We start from the raw sequence: 25,599 nt of genomic DNA on the forward strand, positions 1-25,599 counted from the left end.
AGGTTAAAACTTGTCCAAACACGCAAACGTTCTTAGCAGGTTCCCTCCAGAAATTAGCAAACCCGAGTTAAAACAGAGCCAGTAAAGAAGAACCTGAAGTTTGCAGCAACAGTTGGGTTTTATTTCAAAAACAGCAGCTTAGATGCAAACAGCTGAACACAAGAACATCAAACCAAGATCGCTGGCATCCATCAAAAAAAACTCAACCTTCACATCAAGCATCTGGTCTGACAATAGAGGCAGCAGTCGGATGAAAACCTGGTCAGAGCAGGCTCCGCCCCCTGCTGACCAGCAGGCTTTACGTTTATGTAAACAGAATATAAATAAAAGCCAACGCAGTTTAACATACACACACATTTTATGAATAAAAACGTCTGCAGAGTATTTCACTGTTAGTAAACCAAACACATGAAAAGACTTCATCATAATGGAATTCAACAAAATCACTTTTTATTCACAAATCAGAGAAACACAATCTGTTCGGAAACCCAAAACCCTGAACTTGGGTACTCTGGGAAATCTGCTCATGGATGTCACAGAGTTTGAAGATCCAAAGTCAACAGGAATCTTCTGATCTGTTCAGCAGCTTCAACAAGTTTCACAGCAAAGAAAACTGACTTCAAAGTAAACGGATGCAAAGTACCTCATGTTTCACAGCAAACAAAACTGAGCTTCACAGAATATCTGATCACGTTCCACTGGAAATGAAAGCAGTTTGACTGTACATTAACCTGAGCTTTGGTGTGTACATTAAATGAAATGTTCCTGCAATTAAACTGAGCTTCACTGAGGAAAATTTTTCACCTAAAATTTAGCAATTTTACATTGAAATAAACATTTTTACAGTAATTAAAAACAAGTTCACTGCAAAATTGAGCTCAAAATCACCCAAAATGTTCAACTGCATAATAATTAGATTTTTTTTAAACTGTTTTGTCTGTAAAACAACAAAACTGAGATTTTTTTTTAAAATTCAGCTGGAACTTTTTTTCAGCAGAACAACCCTTTCACAGTAAAAGCTTCTGTCCCACACAATCAGAGGCGGACGGGTTGTTCTTCAAAAGCCCTCTGAGCAAACGTTTCCTCACCTTTGAGTGTCGGGTGCTAAACAAACACAGCATCACCCGATCATCAAAAATCCCAAACTGCTTTCTTTCTTTTTTATAAATGGTCAATTCAACAGTTTATTCTGTGCGAAGCGGTACGGAGTGTTTTAACTGAGACGGTTGTTTACACAGAATGATTCAGCGTTTCTGCAGATGTTGCTGGATGAGGCATATGACATTTTAAACCCTCTTTTCATTGAAGACACTTCAGAAAAGTTACTGCTTTTGATCAGTTTAAAAAAGTTTCAAGTTTTCTTCAAAGGAATGTAATAAAACGCGACGCCAGGTCAAAGTTCACTGGGCTCAGAAACATTCATCTAAGAAGGCACTCTGTCTCTTCTAGGTCCATGAACACAGCGTGAACAGGAGGAAACACTCAACACTGACACTTCCTGTAAACATTAGAAACACAGACGCACACTCAGACAGGCAGCAGCTTCACAGTTTTCTCTGAAGAGAAGAGCCCAGATGTCCTGCAGCCTGTCACCTGAGGTCCAGCAGGCTGAGTTTGGAGTCTCTGAGAACCACGTGTTTACACACCTGGGGAGGAAAGGGGGTGGAGTTACAGGTGAGGCAGACTAAGTGGGACAATGTACGGTGGCCCAAAGGGTCACAACACAACACATTAACTTTACACACAACACATTAACTTTACACACAACACATTAACTTTAAACACAACACATTAACTCACAACACAACACAATAACTCACAACACAACACATTAACCCACAACACAATAACTCACAACACAACACATTAACTCACAACACAACACAATAACTCACAACACAACACATTAACTCACAACACAACACAATAACTCACAACACAACACATTAACTCACAACACAACACAATAACTCACAACACAATAACTCACCTCACAACACTTTAACTCACAACGGAAGTAAAGCAGCAATGGAAGTGCCTTGTATTTTTTTTTTTTTTTCATTTCCACTGGGCTGAGTGGCTAACTGCCTAACAGAAAGTAACGTCACAGTGAGCTGTTTTGTATGTTGCAATTTTTCAATTAAAAAAAAAAACTATTACATCAACATTTTTTTTTTGGTTGTTTGTTTTGATAAAACATGAAGAACAAATAAAAATTTAGCAAAAAAATAAAAAAAAATTCTACAAGAGAAGCTAGCAGCAGCGTTGCCAGATTGGGCGGTTTTGGGTGTAAATTTGTGGTCAAAAATGCATAATTTGGGCGGTTTTAAGGTCGGTTCAGCTGGTTCTTTCCCACTCATGAATATATAATAGCGGCCTACGTTAGGCCGTGTGGCTTTTGGAGTTCTACTGAAGCTCCGTGAACGGCAGAGCTTAATGGACCGGGCTCTGTCATCTAACCTGTTGTTGGGGGAGTGCAACGCCCCGCCTCTTAGAAATTGTGTTCATTAAAGCCTGACAATGCGATCTCTCCACATTTGTCGTGTCAAGTGTTGGGGACCGCGTGCGTGTGTGGGTGGGTGGGGGGTGTTGGGGACCAAGTGAGTGTGAGAGGAGCGGAGCACGTGCAGCGACAGAGAGGGGTGTGGTGCAGCGCGGAGGAGTGTGCGTTAACATTGTGTAGCTTCTCTTGTAGAAGAAACATGCTCCCTCCACAGCTCACTGTGACGTTGATTTCAGAATAAAAGCAATTCCATTGCAGCTTTACTTCCGTTGTGAGTTATTGTGTTGTGTTGTGAGTTATTGTGTTGTGTTGTGAGTTAATGTGTTGTGTTGTGAGTTATTGTGTTGTGTTGTGAGTTATTGTGTTGTGTTGTGAGTTAATGTGTTGTGTTGTGAGTTAATGTGTTGTGTTGTGAGTTATTGTGTTGTGTTGTGAGTTAATGTGTTGTGTTGTGAGTTATTGTGTTGTGTTGTGAGTTAATGTGTTGTGTTGTGAGTTAATGTGTTGTGAGTTATTGTGTTGTGTTGTGAGTTAATGTGTTGTGTTGTGAGTTAATGTGTTGTGTGTAAAGTTAATGTGTTGTGTGTAAAGTTAATGTGTTGTGTGTTAAGTTAATGTGTTGTGTGTAAAGTTAATGTGTTGTGTTGTGACCCTTCTGGGCCACCGTAACAATGGGAACATAGAGAGATCAACATCAGGATATATTAAATCTCATCTCCAATCATCTTTAGATCTCACTTCAAAGTGTTTCCAGTGGTCTTTTCAATATGGTGATGCCGTTTTTAACCTAAATCTAAAAACCTGTCTTGCTTTCTAGGACATAGTTTCTGCAGAGCCGCAGGAGTTCATCATCGGCGCAGAGTAACCCCTGCTAACCACTGCCAACAGAATTATAATGTTTAGCAATGAGCTGAAGTCCATGCTTGTGTTTTTTCTAGACAGTAGGACGTTTCTGCTTGGGAATTTTCAGCAAATCATTCCAAAAAAGCCTGAGAACATTCTGTAGGGAAAATGCCTCAATTGTAGAAATATAGTTAGGAGAACCATCAGGTGCAGCTCAGTGTTTGGACAGGTGAGTGCAGACCCTGACGTCAGCCGGAGGGACAACAGAATGAAGTAACTTCGATTGGAGTCACAGGTAACGTAGCATCATCAGCTCTTCTGTAACATTCTGACAGCACTATTGCAGTTTTATGACCACTGGATTACAAGCTGCACCAGAAAAAGCCAGATCCTCTATATGGCGGATGACAGAGACAGTTGGAGAATGATAGCTGATCTATAGGGTCTTCATCGCCTTAAAGAAAATGAGGAACGGTTTGGCTGAAATAAATGCATCCATCCATTTTCTGAACCTGCTGAAGCCCCTTTTGGGGTCATAGGGTTGCTGGAGCCTATCCCCATCTGTTGGGGGAAGGTGGGGTATATCCTGGGACACACATTCACACCTAGTAATTCAAAATCTTCAATTAACCTACACAGCATGTTTTTAGACTTTAGACTCTTGGAGTAAACCAGACGCCTGGAGAAAACATATACATTATAAGGCCATTATAAGGCCAAAGTGCTCACCACAGCGCCACCGTGCAGCCCTGACTAGAATAATTCAATCTCTGTTCTTACCGTGAAGAGAGGAGGCTCCTTGGAGTGAGGATGAAAACCTTTGAGTCTGCAGCCGGAAACCTCAGACATGCCGGCGCTGGTCAGCCTGAACATGCCCACACTGCGACAGAAGCAAAGCATCAGGGCAGAAGGCATGATGGGAAAGAAAGTCTGTAGAGTGTGTGCTGGACGCACTCGTTGTGCTTCGGGGCGCAGACAATGGCAATGGCCTCTGGCAGCATCAGCTGATACGAGCAGTGAGTGTGGAGGTCGACGCTGGAGAGGAAGGCCGTCTGTGTGGGATGGGTCTGAAAGCATACAGGTCATAGGTCATGTGACACAGATGGGTCAGGGTTGAGAGCTAGCTGTGGTTGGATGGCATAACGCCTGACATCGCTGATGCAGCTAAATGTTGCTGGAGAGTGAGACCTCTGTTTACTTCTCCTATCTGTTGCTAGACCACAAACTCTGTTGCCATGGTAAAATAGGCTCATGTAAATAAGGCTGGGGGGTAATGAGAACAGGGGAGGTCATTTTTGTGTCTCTGTGAATCCCGTGTGTTGAAGAGGGTGAAGGGACATACACATTCTCGCCTATGTGTGTTCAGGTGCGGCATCGTGGGGACACCGCAGTTTCATCGAGATTTTTTATTTTACTAAAATTTAAATAAAGTGAGCAAACAACATGACACTGTTTCGATATCTGGATTTGATCTTGTAAACGCCTTTGTAAACTACAGGAATGAAATGATGTCATTTTCATGCAATAAAGCAGAAAAAAATTGCTTAAATACTTAAATATAAAAGAATTATGTTCTATTGACTTAAATTTAAGGCTAAAATGAACAGCAAACAAACTTTTGGATAAGAAATATGAAATTATTTTAATTAAAAATTAGAGGTTTTGTTAAAACATTTCTATAAACCCCAAAAATACTTTAATAGGTTATTTTTCTATAATCTTCGCTGTTTTTCTAAACATGAAAATGAGTAGCCCAGTAATTTATACTGTCTTAATAGTTTAATGAGTTTATGGGTCAGTCTCAGCGCTGAACAGACCAGACAATGAAGCTCTGTCTATTTCCGCACAACTTGTTTTAGAAATCATGAAATCCACTAAACCTTGTTCCCCCCCAAAAATAATTAAACTAAACCTAAAATGTTCAGTTGGAGCATAGTGTAAATATGTGAACACACTTGTTTAAAACATTAAGATAATGCTTTATACATACATGGATCCAACCCAGAGTCAGCAGTTTCTGTTGGTCCTGGAAGCTGAAAAGCTCCTCCACGTTCTCCATGTCGCAAAAATCTGGACCGGCCGACTGTTTTGGAACCACAACATGAGTCAGCACAAACTCATTGTGGGTCTGAGAGCCAGGGATGATCACAGTGGGGAAAATAAAGAGAGAAGGCCAGTTTGTCATCAATAGCACTAGAAAATTCAGATGACAGTCCTAATGCTTTGGGTCATCCTCTCACCAGCCGCCCACAGAGGACGCCGCAGGTCTCTATTCCCCTGGCTGTGTTGGAGTCGGCAAGCTGGAGGAAACGGAACGTCAAATCTCTGGGAATCACCACCCGCCTCAGACCCTCCACCCTCTGACCTGCACACATGAACCAAACATACCCAGAAACATGAATGAAGACAGAAAAAAGAGGTTGGACTGTTATGCTGTTTTTCAAAAGTTCATATTCCAGTTGGAACCTGTGGTAACAGCAGTGGTAACATCTGTGGAAATTGCAGTGGTGACGCCCGTGGTAACGCTCATGGTAACGCCTGTGGTAAATGGAGTGGTAACGCCTGTGGTAACGCTCGTGGTAATGCCCGTGTTAACACCTGTGGTAACTGCAGTGGTAACTCTTGTGGTAATGGCAGTGGTAACGCCTGTGGTAATGGCTGTGGTAATGGCAGTGGTAACGCTCGTGGTAATGCCCGTGTTAACACCTGTGGTAACTGCAGTGGTAACTCTTGTGGTAATGGCAGTGGTAACGCCTGTGGTAACGCTCGTGGTAACGCCTGTGGTAATGGCAGTGGTAACACCTTTGGTAACATCTGTGCAAACGGCAGTGGTGACTCCCGAGGTAACGTAAGTGGTAATGCCTGTTGTACCAGCAGAGGTAATGCCTGTGGTTATTATCATAATTTTCGCAGAACATCAGAGTTGGAGTTGGACCTTCAGTGAAGAACCTTTACTGGTGCTTTGTTTGATGGAGGATTGTAAACACTACTGCAAGATTCCCCAGATTTGCACCCCTTTAACATTTTACGCCAAGACTGTTTGAGCTGTAAGAACATCCGCTAGTATTGGTTAGCGACGGCACAGTGTGAACACTGTATGCTAAAAGCACATTCTTGAATGGGCATCACATGTCCAGTGTGAACGTAACAAAACAGTTGTCTATCATGAGGTGTTCTTCTGCCTCACCATGAATGCTCGCCAGTGTGGCGGCTGGTTGACTGACAGGAGCAGGGTGTCTGTTCCTATTTAGGTCTGCCCCCTGTGGTTTTAGGCGCCTCTTGATTGGTTGATGGGACAGACAGGATCCGTCTGTGACTTCAGGCACTTTGGCTGCCATCTGCAGGGGAGACGTGTCACTGTCACAGCTCAGAGACCACGCAGCTCACTGAAAGCTGAATAGACGTACCTTTTGCTCCGCCTCCTCTTCTTTCTTATTGGCCAGCTCCTGGCGCTTCAGCTGGTCCTCAAAGTATCGAAACTGTTCCGACTCAATCTGCATGCGTCGGAGGGCGGCAACTCGCTGTTTCTCCTCCTCCAGCATAAGGACACGCCTCCTGTCCTCATCCAGCAGGGAGAGCTGCTGCAACTGCTGGCCACATCCATCCACCACCACCGATGGGCTCTAAGGACAAAACAGAGCTCTGCGAAAACAGACTCTGCCACCAGCCTCTGATCTGGAGGGCAGATCCCTCCAAAAGGTCCCCTGAGGGCCCACAGCTTCCAAAGTGTTACAAAAAAGAACTAAGACATTGGAGGATCCAATATGATCCAACATGATCCAACGATGTTCTCACTGACATGAAGACATGCCCATGTACTCACCACATGAAGGCCGTTCCATTGGATGATGCCCATGCCGTACCCTCAATTAATATGTGGTAATCTATGCTGACTGATCAATATTTAGTGCTGCAGCTTGTGCTCTACAGTCGCAGCTATGAGAACTCAGATAAAACCTTCAATAGATCTGATGCTTAATCTGATTAACAGATAAACTCTCTGCCAATCAAAAACAGGAAGCCTTCACGTGCACACTCACATACACACCAGTGCACAGAGACTCACACACTCACCTGCGCTCTGAGATACTCGCCATGTTCCCAGCTGTATTTCTCCTGCAGACGTTTCTTCAGTTCATCTTTACGAGGAAACGCTTCCTCCTGGAGTTTCTGTAGACAAATAAATTAGCATGAAAAACCAGAACGATCTGCTCAGAACCAGACCTGCACCTGATTGGAAGGATAAGAAAACACCTATCCCCCCCCCCCCCCCCCCTCTCTAATATCCCTCTCTAATATCCCTCTCTCTTCCTCCCTACTTTCCTTTTCCGTCCGGTCCAACACAAAAGATTTTCAAATATGATTAAAATGAATAAAGTCTGGTCTCGATTACAAAAGGGGTTTATTCAGACGTACCTCTGATTTTCTCAGAAGATTTATAACCTCTGTTTTTAAAATAAAATATATCCAACACAAGAGGCCTTCAGTTCTCATCTGTTTGCCCAGCTGTTGGACAGGACAAGATAAAGAAAAAAAAAAAGAAAAAAAAAGCTGAGGGTCCAAAAAGGTTTTTCTTTTTAACTTGAATCTTCTTCTAATAAAGGAAACATCAAAAATGTTCCTTTTTTGCTTCTAAGATTCTAATCTGACAACGAATCCAGAATCATAAACAACTCAAAAGAGGTAATTTCTGCCCTGAAAGATGATTTCTGTTATTTTGATCTTTGTGGGGATTCAAATCTTTAAAGAATAAATAAGGGTAGCGGTAACTTGTCCATCTCTTAATATTTGCTAGTTTTCAAATAAAGAATAAATGAAAATCATTGGGCCAAGAGGTCTTAGCAAAAACTGTATCAGAGAACTGGACCAAAAAAATAGTGGACTGAAAATAGTTTCCTGCCGGCTCCAACCAAATGAAATCAATTCAGTTGCCATTTTTTTGCGATACAGACGCCGCCATGTTGGAGCCAGACATTGTCAAGTCGGTCTGACTTAATGTTTCTATGGTAATCAGTTTTGCCAATCAGGGGTGTTGGAAGGCCACATCCCTACAACTTGAAAGTAGGCTACTAAAAATCTGTCAAACATTTTGAACATTGGAAGTGGGGACCAGCAGCCTCCACCTACTTTTATTGAGGCATCTGATTGTCCTCCAGAGAAAATATGAAAAAAAGAGGATTATCAAGAAGCTTTTAAAAAAATGGTATCAGAACAAGAATGGTTCTTCTGACCTAAAGAATGACTGATTAATAGCTATTTATTTCTCTATAGAAGTCTATGTTTTTTTAATATATATTGATTTTGGCTTCTTGGAGGCAGCGGGTACTTCCTGTGTGGAATGCCAAGGGGAGGGGCCACTCAGTCAAGTTCTCAGATACAGTTCATGGTTTTGCAGACAGAAAACAGGTTGGGGAGGGGGCTTTCACCTTCATGATGAACTGCTTTTCAGGGATGGCTGAACACTGCTGGTAGTCTTTGTGGCTGGGCAGCTTCTCTACAAAAAGTCTGACACAAAAAGTCATGAACCTACAGTGATGGAGTTAAAAGCATAAAGCAGAACCCTCCCCTTCCGCCTCAGTGATGCTGAAACCCTTACGTGATGAACTTGTTGTAAAGAACATATGCGTTCTCCAGGCTGCCCTCCTCCAAGTAAACCGCCGCCATTTGCTCCATTTCCATCCCTGAGCGGAAGTATCGCCGGGGCGCTATGTCCTCGTTTATCTCTACACAGCGTCCCATCTTTGTTAGCGCTCGAACGCGCTCCACCGCAGTCAGCGACACGTCAGTGTAGTCTGGCTCAGCTGCCAGCTTCTTCTGAGAAGAGGAAACCGGTTTAATTTGTTCACAAGACGACAGGGAAGACGAAGATGGTCACAGACAAGGTTGTTTGTGTTTCAAATGAAATGTGATTGAAAAACTTCAACTTCAATTTGCTCTCCAACTTAACCCTCTAACACCAGAATGTACCCTCAAATATTGACGTTCTTTGTTCTACCGTAATTCTTCAACCCCCTGCACAATTAACATGATTGCAGCGTACTCTGACAAAGAGAAAAGCATGCTTTACACTGACTTACAACACTTTACTTTTTCTCTGCAGCAGTCTCAGCTGATTTATGCTGATTGTGTAAACGGTCGAAAAGTTCCGGTGGGTCAAGGAGCGTATGTCATTTAGGTACGATATCTCCGGTGTGGCCCTTTGATGATTGGTTAATCAAAAAATTACCAGCTCTAGAACATCGTCACAGGACATGTTCCAACATCTGACAGTTGGCACAAGGATCAAAACAGAACACACAGTATGTGATGTACAGCAGTTAAATTACATGGTTAAAAACAAGACATGGAGAGAAAAAAAACATTTTTCTCAACAATCAAGTTTTGTTCACCCAGGGTGATGTGCGGAAATTTACAAGCAAGAAAATCCCAAGGAACAAATCAAATATAATGAGGAGAAGAAAAGTAAAACATCCAATATGGGTTAAATCAAACCATAGAGAAGGTGAGTCCTGATTGCTTTGGATGTCAGCTTTAACTGTACGTGTGCTGGCCACCGTTCTATTAAGAGAAACAGCACATTTGGCTTTTTGACCATTTTTGGAGAAACAGGGGTTCAGTTATGTCAATATGGCAATGACCCCACAGTTGAAAACTGTATTTGAAACTAAATCTAAAAACAAAATCAAGAACCACCAAGCCTTTTGTTAGTGAGTTGGTTTCAAAATCATTATTTAATAATCTCAGCATAATCTGAAACTAAGATAAAGCAGATGTTGATGTTTACCTGCTGATTCTGTTTCTTCAGATTTTGAGGAGGTCCCCAAATATGACCAAAAAACAACATGACCTCATAAGTGCAACAACGCCAGAACACACTAACACACACACACGGGGAACACTTACCAGAGTGTTTAAGCTGAATCCTTGATCCATGGTGTGTGCATGAGTGTGCATGTGTGTGTCACTGGCCAGCCCACAGCTCTCTTGTCCATCTGCTAACTCCCATGATGCTTCACTGCTGGGTAGACAAGAAAAACAAGCTGTGAACTCAGAAACAGGCGGCACATAGGTGCAATCCTTGTTTAACAGCCAGTTTGGGTGTTTCATCATCATCATCATCATCGTCGTTATGCCTGCTCGTCCTTCAGCTGGGTTCACAGTTACCACGGCGACCAGAAGCTAACAGTCCAGTGAGTCATCCAGTTTATACCGAGACGAGAAGAAACACAGAAGAGGAGCGGGGCGAGCTCCCACTCCCACCCAGATTCAGAGGCCAAAAAAACCCAGATTAAAAACAAAAGCAGCTGATTCATTCCGTCACCAGCCGTCTGCTGTGCCCGGCTGGGATGGAGTCACCATGGCAACAGGTGTCCAAGGGCGGGAAAGCAGAAGATCCTGCAGCATCCAGCAAAATCCTCCTGTCCCCGTGATGCCAAAGGTTGATGAGTTTTATCATATTTATTATTTCCCTTTATGCACTTTTAAGTTATGTAAAAAGTTAATATAAACAGATGTAATTGAAACTTGTGCTTATTTTAACACATGAAAGTGCTGCAGAAATGGGGAAACTGCAGGTAAAAATGAGCAGATGGGCTCAGGACTTGTTCTGAGTGAGTCGTCCAGGTTCCTCCGGTTCTGAGTTCCGGTTAGTCCAGTTGAGAATGACTGAAGCACAATTTACAACCACGGGTCCCAGGCGTGGCTTCAACCACTGTGAGAGGTCCTGCTGCTGACGGAGAACAGTTGTACTCATTCTGAAGAAGGACAAGACTTTTGTTTATTTATGCAAACTCTGGATTTAAGATATTTATATAAATACAAACAAACATCTTTGTGGAGCAGAAACTGATGGGATCTGAAGAACCACCTCAGCCTGAACATCTGCAGGCACCTCTGAGGAGGTCAGCATGAAGAGCCCGAGCACATCTCCTCAGAACTCAGAGTCCTATGTACCTGAGAGCAGCCGGGGTTCTGCTCACTCATGAACAGAACCCGAAGAACCTTGACAGTTCTGCTGAGTGGAGTGCAGAGATTCATCAGACTGACTGAGGGAGTCACTGGTCCAAACGGGTCCAATGTCCAAACGGACAACAACCGGGGAGGTTCTCCTTTAACGATCCATGAAAGGTTCGGTTCTTCACTCCGTTCATTTATCATCAGAACCGACGGTCCCCTTCCCATCCGGGTTATTCCGGACTCACATCATGCGCCGGCAGACTCGACACTCACCTGCTGTTTGTCCCGGTTCGGTTCGGAGGCTGCTGGCATCCTGCGTCCTCACGTGCAGCCCCCGCGGGTCGTGATCTCGGTCCCGGACCCGGTCACGCGGGTCGCGTTCAGGTGGAAAATGGCTGAAAGCGGCTTCAAACTGCTGATGGTGGCTGCAAAGATCGTCTCCGTGTGCAGACATATGGCTCTGACTGAAACCGCGGAACTTTAGCGCACATGCGCACTCGGGCTTTAACAAAGCTCGTATATTTCAAAGAAGAATCACTCTGACTGAAATATGTTTCCTGTTCGTTTTTTAGGTTTCTACCTTTGCGTGTTTTTTTTTTTTTTTTGGAAAATATTTTTTCGTCGTTCGTTGTATTTTCGTCTAATAGTTATGGATGTGTCATAATGGTTAAACACCAGCAACCTTCAGGTTCAGGTTTTCCAGGAAGCAGATTTTCTTCGTGTTCTGGTTCAGATCAGACTGGACTCATCAGAACTGACAGTCTGTCAGGACCTTCAGATGTGAACCGATTCCCTGATAGAATCATAGACAAACCTTCACCGAGGCTTTCAGCAGTCTGCAGAACAGAATCCAGCTGTTTATGCAGCTGATGATGTGATGCTGCAGACAAAAATGTCACGTGACAACCCTCGCTTTTAAACCACCTTTATTCAAAACCTGAAATAACTCTGAACAAAGTGAATTATTCACTTTTTATTGTTGCTTATGATGAATTTTTTGGGTTCTATTTTAGATTTCAGGAGATTTGATTGCTAATAAAACCTTCATTAAACCTACGCAATTTTCAAAAAAAAATTTTTCTTTTCTTTTAAAGTAAATTTTACGTTGATTATTTCTATGATGTATTGCGATTTTAATGCATTTTTCTGTTTTGTGAAGCACTTTGAATTACTTTGTGTACGAATTGTGCTATACAAATAAACTTGCCTTGCCTACGTTTTTTTTATCTTCATGTGACTCTACTAAATGTTTGGACGTTTGACTCACCTGTGCAGATGTGCACGTAAATGCCTCGAGCGCTTCCGGTTAAAGCAGCTCGGTTACATTACTCACATGAAGTAAAATGAAAGATTAAAATGATTGAAGGCAGACGCCTTGAGACGCAGTGCGTCACTGTGTTGTGAGTGAGATGACACACACACACACACAGGTGTGTCTACAAAATAAAAGTTCTTGTTAATGTACACATAAAACTGAAAGTCCCGTGGTTACATTTTGTATACTTATATATCTATATGAATTATGGATTTGTTTACATACATACACGTTATTCATTTATTAGACTAAATAAACAAGATAAAAAAATATTTGGTTTTAAGGGGGGGAGGCGGCTTTTATTTTAAGAGGCGTCACCGGAAGTTTCCCTCCTGATGACTGCAGTGTTGAGGTATCCAGGTGTGTTCTCGCCGTCATGGGTCTGGTCTACTCGGAGGTAAGAGATTTTTGGGGTTTTAAACGTAGAGAGTTTTTATTCTGAAAGGAACTTCCGTTCCACGCTGGGACACCTGTTGCTCCGCTTTAAGTCAATGAGGAACCGCGGGAAAATGCGGCATCATTTCCTCTCAAAATTGCCGCAAAACCTCCGCAGGAAGGTCACGGTTCCGTTAAGCTCCTCTCCCACAGTCGGATCCTCTGAAGATCCTCTGTGGGTTCGGAACCAGGAGTCCAATTGAGGTCCGGTCCAGACCTTTCCTCTTAGAATAAAGGACCCATTGAAGGCAGCCGGGTTCGTCTCGGTTCTGTTCCGGTCTAAGGGCGTCTGGGTCCACGGACTGGACTGGCCTTTTTTCTGGTTGGAGGTTTGACCGGAACTCTGAGTTCTGCAGAACATTCGTCTTTGTGCGGTTCCGTAGAAGAACCAAGCAGCTGCTGATCAGATGGATCTGCTGGTTTTGGACTCGTAACTATGGAAGCATTTCTGTAGCATAATTCAAAATAAAAGTCAAAAGCAGAAATGCTTTTTCATTTTCAAAATAAAGCTGCAAAACTAAAATGAAACATCATCCTGTGACTTAAGATGATAATGGAATCTGACATTTCCTCTTCAAAAAGTTCTCTAGTAAATGTGAAGCAACGTTCAACTAGAAATGTCTAATTTGACAATTAAATGGATGAAGAGAAATGATTTTTCATTTTCACAATAACTGCATTAAAAGACACAAAACAAAAGTAGAAATCCATCCTTCAAAATGCTTTTTCCTTTTCTTCTTCAGCATCGCTCATTTTCACGATTCTGTTTGTCATCATTCCACACACAGAGTTTGCAGAAACGTCCACAGCTGAGACCAGATGTTGTTTCTCACTGACATGACAGAGAAAAGAAGCAGCAACAATAAAAAAAGATGAGTGGAATAGAATAAAATAAAATGCATTCAGTGTGAAAGTGACTATGTACGTTTTACAGTAGTCTTGTTTGGGGGGGGTTGTTAGAGTCTGTCTCCATGTATTGTTTCTTCGGGTAGTGGTGGTGGTGGTGGGGGGGGGGGGGGGGGTTGGGGGGTAATCCTTGGATCTTATAGCAGAGTGGAGTTTGTCAGAGCATGAATCCATGAGGAGGACAGACCGTTTTAGCATCCTGCTGGATCTGCAGCTGATGCTCCTGAACCTGAACAGATGAGGGAGGACAGTCCATGAGGGGGGGGGCTGGGGGTCCCTGATGGAGGCAGGACTGCTCGTATGACTCCTCCAGGATCAGGAGAGGCACCAACCATCCTGCTGAGCCGTTGTTTGTCCTTATCCCTGCAGCTACAAACCAGGATGTGAAGCGCTGAGTCAGGTTGTTCTCCATGGTAGAAGGTGATGAGGTGTTGGAACTCCAGCCTTCCTGAGTCTCCGGAGGGGATGGAGACGCTTTCCTGATGACCATTGTGGAGCTGGTGGAGGAGGACAGGTCGTTAGTGAGGTGCCCCCCCAGGAACCTGCCGACCTTCTCCACAGCAGCACCGTTTATGGTCAGATGAGTGTTTTGGTGATTGGCAGATGTCCTGAAGTCTCTTTAGTTTTCTCCACGTTGATCTGGAGGTTATGGGATGTCCACCACCCTGCTAGCTGCTCCACCTCCATTCTGTAAGCAGACACGTCATTGTTGCTTATGAGACCGATCACTGTCGTGTCGTCTGCAAACTTGACAATGTGGTTGGTGCTGTATTGAGCTGTGCAGTCATGAGCAGACTGAACAGCAGTGGGCTCAGGACGCACCCCTGTGGTGTCCCGTGCTCACTGAGATGGGCCTGGATGTGTGTCTGCCGATCTGGACTGTCTGCAGCCGGTCTGTCAGGAAGCTGAGTGTCCAGTTGCAGGTTGCCGTGTTGCCTAGTAGCCTCAGCTTCTCCACCAGCTGCTGTGGGATGATGGTGTAAACAGCCGAGCTGAAGGCGATGAAGAGGACTCTAGCGTAGGAGTTCCTCCTCTCCAGATGTGACAGTGTGAGGTGGAGAGTGGTGGAGATGGCATCTTCTGTGGTCCGATTTGCTCTGCATGCAAACTGTAAAGGGTCCATAGTTATTGGAAGACTGTTCTTAATGTGCTTTAGGACCAAGCGCTCCAGACATTTGGTCACAATGGGTGTGAGGGCCACGGGGCGAAAGCCTGGGTGGAGTTGTTACCTTCAAACCGGGCGTAGAAGTGGTTCAGCTGTGGTTGAGGGGGAACGTGCAGGTCTGCAGACGTCAGTGGGTGAAGGGGCGGGGCATCACGTGCTTGACCAATCACAGTGTGAGGGGTCAGGTTGGTTCTGATGAACCCAGATAGAGATCATCTCAGAACCAAGCGGCTGACTGTGTGTGTTCTTGGTGGTTGAACATCTTCCTCCTGAAGGTCTTCTGGATCCACAGCTGCACGCTCAAAAAGGTTCTGTTCAGTTCATCCAAATTCTATAAAACTGTCCCAAAAACCAGAACCTCAGATGGAAATGAAGGACTTGGAATGCTTCCTGAGGTCTTCTGATCTGAACCTGGTCCAGGTGAAGAGCAGAGTGTCATCAGCATAACGGCGGTATTGTTTGTCCTCCTCCTCAGCCGGCGTGTCAGGCGGCTTACGATGGAGATCTTCATCGGCTCTATAACGTCCTGAAAACGGACCCGACCAAGCTGAACGTGCAGGACCCGGAGTCTGGAGAAACGCCACTCGTGGCCGCCTGTCGGGGCCGGAGGATTAAGGTGGTCCAATACCTGCTGGACCTCAAAGCCGACGTTCACCTGACCAGCAAGGTGGGTTTTCCTGATGATGTCAGAGCGTCGACGCGGTTTAACGGCGTGCGTCCGTCTGCTCCTCAGAAACGGAGAACGTGTCTCCACTACACGTCCAGGATAACCTTCACTCTGCTGGACTACCTGATGATCGCCATCCTGATGCCCATCCTGCTGGGATACCTCATCATGGTACGGCGAGCAGTCGGACCGCAGACGCGCCCGGACGGTTCTGGAGATGTTCTGCTCAGCCGCTCCTGTTCTGTTCTGTGTTGCAGAAGCAGAAGCAGAAGCAGAGCGTGGAGCTGATGCAGGCCGTGCTGAGCAGCGGCGTGAGCGTCAACGCCACCGACTACGTGAGTACAACGGAGGAGAGGCGGCGCAGAGCTGCTCCCGGCCCGCCGTGAAGAACGTTTCTGCATCTCGGTGTGTTGCAGAAGGGAAACACGGCGCTGCACTACGCCTGTCAGAGGAAGAGCCACCACCTGGTTCCTCTGCTGCTGCAGCAGAACGCCAAGACCAACATCAGAAATGCGGTGCGTACGTCTGCAGCTCCGCCACGCCGCTCTTCTTAATTCTTAATTTAAAATTAGTGGTTAAGAAAAATGAAATAAAAATAAAAATGACAAGAAATTACCTCTAAGATGCTCTGCCAGAGAGTTGATTTGCCTGATGGAACGAGGAAGAAAGATGTCTTCAGTCTTTCTGTGGAGCAGCGCTGGGACAGCAGTCTGTAGCTGAATGTCCTCCTGCTGCTGGTGAAGGCCTCATGTGGGGATGTGAGGGATTCCTCCTCATGATGGAACTGAACCTGCTCAGAGTTTCTGCTCTGCCACCTCCTCCACCAGATCCAGCTTCAGTCCCTCCACAGAGCTTCACCTCTTGATGATCCTGTAGAGCTGCAGATGTTCCTCTTTCTGGTATTGGACCAGCAGCACAGCAGCATAGAGGAGACACTCTCCACCAGCCACTGATCAAACATCTGCAGCAGTTTTGTGCAGATGTTAAAGGAGCGCAGCCTCCAGAGAAAGTACAGCCTGGACTGGCTCTGGAAGATACTAGAATAAAGAAAGAGAAACAGGAAAACAATGGGTTGAAGGATGTATTCCATTCAACCCATTAATAAATAGAAATACAAAACAGTTGGAAAAATGAAATAAAGTCAAACATTAAACGTTAAATTGTCAGAATAAAATCAAACTTCTAAAAGTGGAGCTCAGCGTCGTGTCTTCTGGAACTTTAAAGGTTTGCAGCTTTTAATCCCGAAGAGTCGAAGTTTTTTACTTAATACTCTAAAAGTGGAAAAAGTACTGACAGGAAACCCTGCAGAAGATCAGAAACGGTGGACAAATGTTGGGAGAACATCTCCAGAATCTGGATGTCCCTCAGAAGAAATGACAGAACAGGAAGACAGGGCAGGTTTGACACAGATCCAGATGTTTCTCCGTGTGGAGGGTGGAGCTGACGTTTGGGCAGAAGGTGGAGGAGAACCTTCCTGAAAGAGGAAGAGCTGTGGACTTCTGATGAAGATCTGCCACCACTGTGAAACCAGCGGAGAAGGTTTGGAACTTTAGAGGCTGAGATCTTCTGTCTCTGATCCAAACAGGATGGAGAAACTCCGCTGGACATCGCCCTGCGGCTCAAGTTCACCAAGATCTCCAACATGCTGAGGAAGGCGGCGTGACGAAGGCGGCTGGCGATGAAGATGAGGATGCTTGATGTGCGAGGGGCGGAAACATCTGCCCGTCTGTCGTCTTCAGCTGCCTGGAGCTCCAGCTTCAGGAGCAGAAACGACCTTCTGGACCTTCACAAACCCGGAACGATCAGGTTCTGCTGGTACCAGCTCCTGGCAGGTCTCTCCTCGGATCATCTGATTGGCTAAAGTCAGATTTTAATTGACAAATGGTTTCAACCAATCAGATGATCTTAAGTGTCTGTTACTCTGAACCTCCAGATGGTTCTGTTTGTGTTTGGGTCAGAACCAGTTACATGGAGACTCCACCCTCCCTCTGGTTGTGGAACCAGTAGTCCGGTTCTTTGGTCGACCCAGGTTCCTAAACGAATTCATACTCTGATCCAAAAGCTGCCCGCTCCACCACAGCAAGAACAGAGCTCTGGTTCCGGACAGACAGGTGGATCCAAACCCCTGCAGGTCACATGACTCCATGGTTCAGTCGCTAATCTGGACTTTCAAACTAAAACTAAACGTTACCGACTCTGTTCGAAGATTTGATCAGATGTTTCTGTCTTCTAGAGTCTCCATCTTGTTGGATCGACTTCTGTTCTTCTGCTTTTATTCACTGCTGTAGGATCGGACCTTTAAAGTCCAGAACCTCACACTGAACAGGAAGTGTTCTTTAAATAAATGTTGGTTGTTTTTGACATTTTTGGTTCTTGTGGTGGTTTTTCTGAAGGTGCTGCAGAAAAGCTGCAGGTCTCTGCTGGTTCATCGGCTGGTTTCACCTGTGAGGAAAGACCTGCTGAAGGTGGCTTCGTGTCTGAGCTCCACATGAGAAGGACGGCAGATGAACGAAGCTTCTCCTAAACAAAGCTTTGTTTTTAAACTGAAAAGTCGGGAGAATCTGAAGCAAAGAACAGCTTCACTGGTGCTCTTATTGTGAAATGCAGCACGGGTTAAGAATGGATTTGAAGATTCTTTTAATGGTTTATAAATGTTTTAATGGGCCTTCTTATTTACCTGATCTACTTTCACGTATGAGCCCTCGTGGACCCTGAGGTCCTCCGGTTCTGGCCTCTCAGTCGTCCCTAAGGTGAGGACCAAAACCTCTGGTGAGGTTTCGTTCTGCCGTCACGGTCCTCGCCTGTGGAACGGTCTGCTGGAGAACCTCAGGGCTGTAGAGACTCAAGAACCACCTTTATAATCTGTCTTTTAGTTGATCTTATCTGCTTATTTATTCTAATAGTTTCATGTATTTAATCTTATTCTCAATTTGATGTTTTTATATACATTTTATGTCTTTAATTTTAGCACCTTATCATAATTTTAGCTCCAGTGTTTCTTGTGGGGATCTTTTCCTCCAGGGCTTGCCGGCTCGGTCGGTGGTTGTTGCCGCGGTTGTTGCCCCTGCTGGGGCAGCTGGAGTTTAACTCTGCAGCCTCACGGCTGTGAAGTGGACCCCTCTGCCGTCCCGGTCTGGGTGGGCGCCGTGGCGATGCTCCTACAGCTGGTATGAATGGATCCCCAAATACTGTTTCCTCACAGCAGAGCCACGCCTTAAATAGACTTTAGTAGGAACTATCACAAGTGTTCATTGAGTGTGGGGTCATGGGTCACATCAGGAGGGGAGTGGTCCGGGGGATGGGTGGGTTTTTATTGTAATATTGTGTTTTTTTTGTTGTTTTACACTTCCAGTTGCATAATCTACGAGAAGCGCTTCACTTCCTCTTAACGCTTTCATGGACGACCCGATTTCTCAGCATCATGACTTTAAAACTCTGAAGCTTCCACGAGGACAGGAAGCAGAACTCTAGGAGGTCATCTGGATCCCAATCATCTAGGAGGTCATCTGGTCATAAAACCGCCGTTTATTCACCAAAAGGAGCAAAACTGAAGACTTTTCCAGAAGATTCCCAACATGAGACCTTCTGACAAACCTCTGACTGAGGCGAAGACCAACAAACCAAACGGAAGACAGGAACTCTTTTTTAGACCCTCAACAGTCCTTAAAGTGACGCACGCAACAGGTTTGCTGATGATGATGATAATGATGTTTCCCAGGAGGATGAAGAATCTCTGGAACATAAACTGAAGAGTGTGACCGCCAACAGTCTGGACCAGAACCCAGCAGAACATTTATGGTCAAATAGAACAAAATGTCTCAGGACCAGAGTCCAGCCTGCAGAGACCGTCCATGAAGACGATTGATCTTCATCACTGAGGTGATCCAACCTTCTGGAATGAAATCCCCAAAAGTGTTTGGTTCTTCAACAGATATTCAGAATGTCTGTGATTAGATTTAGGCACAGCGGTTAAAAACGTGTCGTCCAGCTGCAGAAACATCTGAAGGAAGGAGGCGGAGACTGAATATGGGGGATTCCAGAGTCTTCCTCCTGCTGGACTCTGCAGGGCCTGGAAAGAAACAGCAGCTCGTCTCTACAGATGCTTCTGAAGCAGCTTCAGGATGGACGGGAACATCTGCTCCGGAGCATCCAGACCCCAGATAAAGTCCAGATGTTCCCAGTGTTGGATGTGCTGATGGTAGACCAGGTTGGAGACCTGCAGCAGGACAAAACCAGGACTTTGTTTTCACACAACACGACAGTTTGCGTCCAACTATAAAGAGGGTATCATCTGAGGCTTTTATTGTGAAGGGTAGAGATAAGGGGTGCGTCACTCCGACTGACCTGAGTAAGAAGAACCGCGACGTCTTTGGGATCTGCGAGGGTGTCTTGTCCACCGGAGAACAGAGCGGTGGGAACCTTCATGTCCTTGACGTGGTACTCAGGGGGGGTGGACTGAAGGATGGACATGGAAGAAAGAGGGGGGGTGTCCATGAACACCAGATCTGTGACCTGATGCCCTTAAAACCCTGATGTGAACTGGATCCTTTTACATCCTGATGTAAACCGGATCCTATGAGACCCTGATCTGAACTGGATCCTTTTAGATCCTGATGTGAACTGGATCCTATTAGATCCTGGTGTAAACCGAATCCTATAAGATCCTGGTGTAAACTGGATCCTATAAGACCCTGATGTGAACCGGATCCTATTAGATCCTGATGTGAACTGGATCCTATTACATCCTGATGTGAACTGGATCCTTTTAGATCCTGATGTAAACCGGATCCTATGAGACCCTGATGTGAACTGGATCATTTTAGATCCTGATGTGAACTGTATCCTATTAGATCCTGGTGTAAACCGGATCCTATAAGATCCTGGTGTAAACCGGATCCTATAAGACCCTGATGTGAACCGGATCCTATTAGATCCTGATGTGAACTGGATCCTATTACATCCTGATGTGAACTGGATCCTTTTAGATCCTGATGTAAACCGGATCCTATGAGACCCTGATGTGAACTGGATCATTTTAGATCCTGATGTGAACTGTATCCTATTAGATCCTGGTGTAAACCGGATCCTATAAGATCCTGGTGTAAACCGGATCCTATAAGACCCTGATGTGAACCGGATCCTATTAGATCCTGATGTGAACTGGATCCTATTACATCCTGATGTGAACTGGATCCTTTTAGATCCTGATGTAAACCGGATCCTATGAGACCCTGATGTGAACTGGATCATTTTAGATCCTTATGTGAACTGGATCATTTTAGATCCTGATGTGAACTGTATCCTATTAGATCCTGGTATAAACCAGATCCTATAAGATCCTGATGTGAACTGGATCCTATAAGATCCTGATGTGAACCGGATCCTATTAGATCCTGATGTGAACTGTATCCTATTAGATCCTGGTGTAAACCGGATCCTATAAGACCCTGATGTGAACCGGATCCTATTAGATCCTGATGTGAACTGGATCCTATTACATCCTGATGTGAACTGGATCCTTTTAGATCCTGATGTAAACCGGATCCTATGAGACCCTGATGTGAACTGGATCTTTTTAGATCCTGATGTGAACTGGATCCTATTAGATCCTGGTGTAAACCGGATCCTATAAGATCCTGGTGTAAACCGGATCCTATAAGACCCTGATGTGAACCGGATCCTATTAGATCCTGATGTGAACTGGATCCTATTACATCCTGATGTGAACTGGATCCTTTTAGATCCTGATGTAAACCGGATCCTATGAGACCCTGATGTGAACTGGATCATTTTAGATCTTGATGTGAACTGTATCCTATTAGATCCTGGTGTAAACCGGATCCTATAAGATCCTGGTGTAAACCGGATCCTATAAGACCCTGATGTGAACCGGATCCTATTAGATCCTGATGTGAACTGGATCCTATTACATCCTGATGTGAACTGGATCCTTTTAGATCCTGATGTAAACCGGATCCTATGAGACCCTGATGTGAACTGGATCATTTTAGATCCTTATGTGAACTGGATCATTTTAGATCCTGATGTGAACTGTATCCTATTAGATCCTGGTATAAACCAGATCCTATAAGATCCTGATGTGAACTGGATCCTATAAGATCCTGATGTGAACCGGATCCTATTAGATCCTGATGTGAACTGTATCCTATTAGATCCTGGTGTAAACCGGATCCTATAAGACCCTGATGTGAACCGGATCCTATTAGATCCTGATGTGAACTGGATCCTATTACATCCTGATGTGAACTGGATCCTTTTAGATCCTGATGTAAACCGGATCCTATGAGACCCTGATGTGAACTGGATCTTTTTAGATCCTGATGTGAACTGGATCCTATTAGATCCTGGTATAAACCGGATCCTATAAGATCCTGATGTGAACTGGATCCTATAAGATCCTGATGTGAACCGGATCCTTTTAGATCTTGATGTGAACTGGATCATATAAGATCCTGGTGTGAACTGGACCTTGTTGGGTTCAGACCTACCTGGTTGTAATGCTTCATATTTCCAGCAGGTCCAAAGTCAAAGCCCATCAGCTTCCCTCCATGAACCGCCTGTAAACCAAAGACGGTAAACGGTTTAAGCGTCGCATCTGTATGCAGTAGAATTCAGTATTATGCAATAATATCCAGTATTATGCAATAATATCCAGTATTATGCGATAATATCCAGTATTATGCAGTATTAGAGTTAATATTCTAGCATTATGAAGTAATACTATTATATCTGTAGCAAAAGCCGGTCTCGTACCTGGGCCCAGTGGACCATGTTCTGGACCGATGTCCCGGCAGGGCAGTGGGTCGTGTAGACCGGAGTCCGAGTCTGAAACGCCAGAATTCAGAGATTTGATTGCAGAAATGCAGCTTTGTGGATTTGATAGAAACCCAGAACCAGAACAGAACCAAACTCTGATCCTGGATCAGGCCCACAAACCATGTTCAGGTTTTTCTCGTCAAAGCCGCAGAGAACAAAGAAGATGTTCCCGCAGAGCTCGCTGAGTAGACGCTTGCCACAGATGTGCTCCGCCATCCACTTGATGTAGTCGCTCTGAGGCAGGAAGTCCCGCTTACCAAACAGGTCCTGCAGGGGGCGACAGTCGTATTACCTCTATAGGCCTACAGGGGGTTCAGTCTGATCCTTGTTAAAACAGAGAGCTGCAGGCGGTCATGTGACTCTTACCCAGATGAGGGCGTCAGGCAGGACGGACAGTTTGGTCATCGGACTGTTGGTGAACGCCACAGTCGCTACGGGAGCCAAACCGAAGAAAAGCTTGACCTTACTGGCCAGTTCTGGCAGCGCCGAGAATGCCATGAATGCTGGGAAACAAGCAATAAAATGTACGGAGGCCTGTTGGTGCCAAGAAACAAGGGACTGTTTCAAAAATGAAAGCACAGAAGATTTACCGATGGTTGTTCCCTGAGAGTGTCCGATGTAGAAGATCTGGTCCTGGGCCGTCACATTCAGGACGTGGTTTATGACGGCGGGAAGATCCTTCAGAGCCATCTCATCATAACTGAAGAGAAGGGTCGACACCTGAGAGGTCACCTGAAACTCTTCTCAGAGAGGATGTCACGGATCGTACCTGAACTTCCAGAAGTCCTCCTGGTCTGGTGTGAGGGTCCGGTGCCTCTTGGACCAGGTGTTTCCCCGGCTGTTTCCGATCCACACATCGTAACCGGCGTCGGCCAGAACGAAGCCCAGACTGGAGCTCGGAGGGTTGGTGACCCAGTTACTGCCCGCCGCCAGAAGGCCGTGCTGCAGGAGGACCGCCGGCTTCGGACCTGCCAGGAACCAGGAAAATGTCAGACCTGTTAGAACCAGGTCTTCCTAGATCAGTGAGAACCTGATCTAGTGGAAAGAACCACTTCAGCAAACCGGGTCAGTAAAGGAAGTGAAAGTTTAGGAAATGTTCTCTTTGGGGAAGTGCAGTCAGATGTCAGGACTGAACTTCCTGTTTCTGTTGTGACACTGACCTGCGGTGCGTTTAAGTCCACTCGGGATCCTGTTGACGCTCAAAATGTACCCGTCCTCCGTCACGACCTCGTGCTCCTCTGCCGGATAACCCCACCTCCTGATGATCTCTGACTGGACCACACAAACACATGGCAGCAAACGGTAAAGCCCAAGACGAACACAGGCAGGAAGTACCCCAACTCCAGCTCACCCCCCACCCCGGAGACCTGCCAGCTCACTGAAACAGAAACATCCCATAATTTCAGCAGGGTCCCAACTCTGTGATGACCTTTCACCTGCAGCGTCACCGAACAAACAGCTCTTCAGGTCAGAGTCCGCTTTTAATGTGAAAGGGTGCAGGAAGTGCAGGTGTGTGGACCTGTTCAGGTCGTGGTGTGTCCCACAAACCCAAAGTGTGTGTGTGTGTGGGTGTGTGTGTGGGTGGGTGTGTGTGTGTGTGTGTGAACTCACAATGTTCATGTTCACTTCAGGGTCCAGTTTCTGCGTCCGTTCATCAGAGCATCGTTGAGTGGACGCACATGATGAGCTCCTGTGGACCAGAGCACAGAGAAGCAGCACACACGCCAACACACACGCCATGGTCTGACACACGCACGCACACACACCAACACACACATTAAGATGCTGCCTTCAAGGCTCCCCATCATAACTGGTTCTTCAAGTCAAGACTGAGCAGCTGACGATGATGATGATGATGATGAAGAGGAACCCCCGCGGCGCGCTGAAGACGTTTGCGTCACCGACAGTTCAACGACTTTTACCGGTTTTCATAGATCAGGCAGCTGATCTCTTCCTGCGGCTTCTCGGCCTGATTTGATCGGAAAATGTGGTCACGTGACTGTTTTTTTAACATCATTGATCTCTCCAAGCTCCCTTTACTGCCTGATTCTTTTTGCAGACTGTTTCCCTGTTTTCCCTTCACGCCTGTTGGTTTATAATCAGTCGTCGGCAGAAATGTTTCTGTCTTTCTGTTTGCAGACTGTTACAATAATCTAAAGTATTTCCACTTCTTGCCCCCCCTCCCTTCTCCAGTCCGCTTCCAGACTGTCTTCCAAGTTTGCAGCCTGTTTTTCTTCCCAAACTCTCTCCGTCCTGTCGGTTCCGACCCAAACGCGGTAATTACGCGCTAACAAAGCAGCTTCCGTTCAGGTAAAGTTCGCCTCTCACCTGCTCTCCTGCGAGTCCCCTGCTGGACTGTGATCACGTGACCCCCGGGTCTCCCGCAGCGGCGGGGGCGGTTACGTCAGGGAGCTCTGATTGGTTGGATAAGCGATCTGTGATTAAGGTGGAGGGTTTTACTTTCTACTTCCTGTTTGGCCGGAAGTATGATGATGGATTTTCATCAAAAAAGAGTACGAACTTTTTATTATTATTATTATTATTATTTTTATTATTATTATTATTGGGGACACAGTAACAACAGTCAAAAGGACGCATGAGTTGGAAAATAAAGTCATGTATTCAAAATAAAACAAAAATAAAGCAATATGTACAAATCAAATTAGTCATTATTTGTGAAGTACTTTTCATTTATTGTAACAATAATTTCTACTCTAACAGATTTCTGAAAAAGAATGGAAACATATTTTTCTTTCTTAAATCCCCTTCCCCTGAAGCTACAACATAGGAAGTTTGCAAAACTCCTTTTTGGATCAGAAACACGTCTTTGTGATCCAACTTATGGCATTAAAATGATTTCAGCCGGATTTATTGAATTACAAAATAAAAAAATGAGAAAATAACAACTCATAACAGGTTAGGTTTCATTCCTTTAGCTCATCACAGCTCTATATTTCCTCTTCGGCACATCT

The 25,599-nt window shown here is 45.1% G+C and overlaps 3 protein-coding genes across 11 annotated transcripts; 1 reads left to right on the forward strand and 2 right to left on the reverse strand.

Moving 5' to 3' along the window:
* Window positions 1-99: 99 nt before the first annotated feature.
* On the reverse strand, window positions 100-11,827 carry stambpl1 (STAM binding protein-like 1). Of its 8 annotated transcripts, none has more exons than XM_078937160.1 (13): window positions 11,576-11,827; window positions 10,250-10,361; window positions 8,943-9,160; window positions 8,773-8,851; window positions 7,421-7,516; window positions 6,754-6,969; window positions 6,534-6,684; window positions 5,587-5,711; window positions 5,337-5,474; window positions 4,301-4,413; window positions 4,127-4,226; window positions 1,594-1,646; window positions 100-1,498 (listed from the first exon to the last, which is right to left on the reverse strand). In XM_078937160.1, the coding sequence occupies exons 2-13, from the start codon at window positions 10,298-10,300 to the stop codon at window positions 1,483-1,485; spliced, it is 1,356 nt and encodes a 451-aa protein (XP_078793286.1). In that variant the 5' UTR covers window positions 10,301-10,361; window positions 11,576-11,827; the 3' UTR covers window positions 100-1,482. The 8 variants fall into 8 exon arrangements, with proteins under 8 accessions (XP_078793286.1, XP_078793285.1, XP_078793289.1 ...); XM_078937159.1 differs by having other exon boundaries at window positions 10,250-10,364; window positions 11,576-11,768; XM_078937163.1 differs by having other exon boundaries at window positions 8,943-9,157; window positions 11,576-11,759.
* A 1,104-nt stretch (window positions 11,828-12,931) lies between these two features.
* On the forward strand, window positions 12,932-18,153 carry ankrd22 (ankyrin repeat domain 22). 2 transcript variants are annotated; one of them, XM_004084661.4, is made up of 6 exons: window positions 12,932-13,014; window positions 15,599-15,790; window positions 15,857-15,961; window positions 16,048-16,125; window positions 16,207-16,305; window positions 17,376-18,153. In XM_004084661.4, exons 1-6 carry the CDS (start codon window positions 12,994-12,996, stop codon window positions 17,451-17,453), a joined length of 573 nt encoding a protein of 190 aa, XP_004084709.1. In that variant the 5' UTR covers window positions 12,932-12,993; the 3' UTR covers window positions 17,454-18,153. The 2 variants fall into 2 exon arrangements, with proteins under 2 accessions (XP_004084709.1, XP_011491277.1); XM_011492975.3 differs by having other exon boundaries at window positions 16,054-16,125.
* A 1,142-nt stretch (window positions 18,154-19,295) lies between these two features.
* lipf (lipase, gastric) lies at window positions 19,296-25,103 on the reverse strand. Its single transcript, XM_023949311.2, has 11 exons — window positions 24,956-25,103; window positions 24,239-24,370; window positions 23,788-23,899; window positions 23,397-23,595; window positions 23,218-23,327; window positions 22,994-23,130; window positions 22,748-22,894; window positions 22,565-22,636; window positions 22,300-22,368; window positions 20,135-20,245; window positions 19,296-20,006 (listed from the first exon to the last, which is right to left on the reverse strand). Exons 2-11 carry the CDS (start codon window positions 24,365-24,367, stop codon window positions 19,884-19,886), a joined length of 1,209 nt encoding a protein of 402 aa, XP_023805079.1. The 5' UTR covers window positions 24,368-24,370; window positions 24,956-25,103; the 3' UTR covers window positions 19,296-19,883.
* Between the last annotated feature and the right edge of the window lie 496 nt (window positions 25,104-25,599).

This window comes from Oryzias latipes, chromosome 19, assembly GCF_053564925.1.
Source record: "Oryzias latipes strain Hd-rR chromosome 19, Olatipes_Hd-rR_3.1".
NCBI lineage: Eukaryota > Metazoa > Chordata > Actinopteri > Beloniformes > Adrianichthyidae > Oryzias > Oryzias latipes.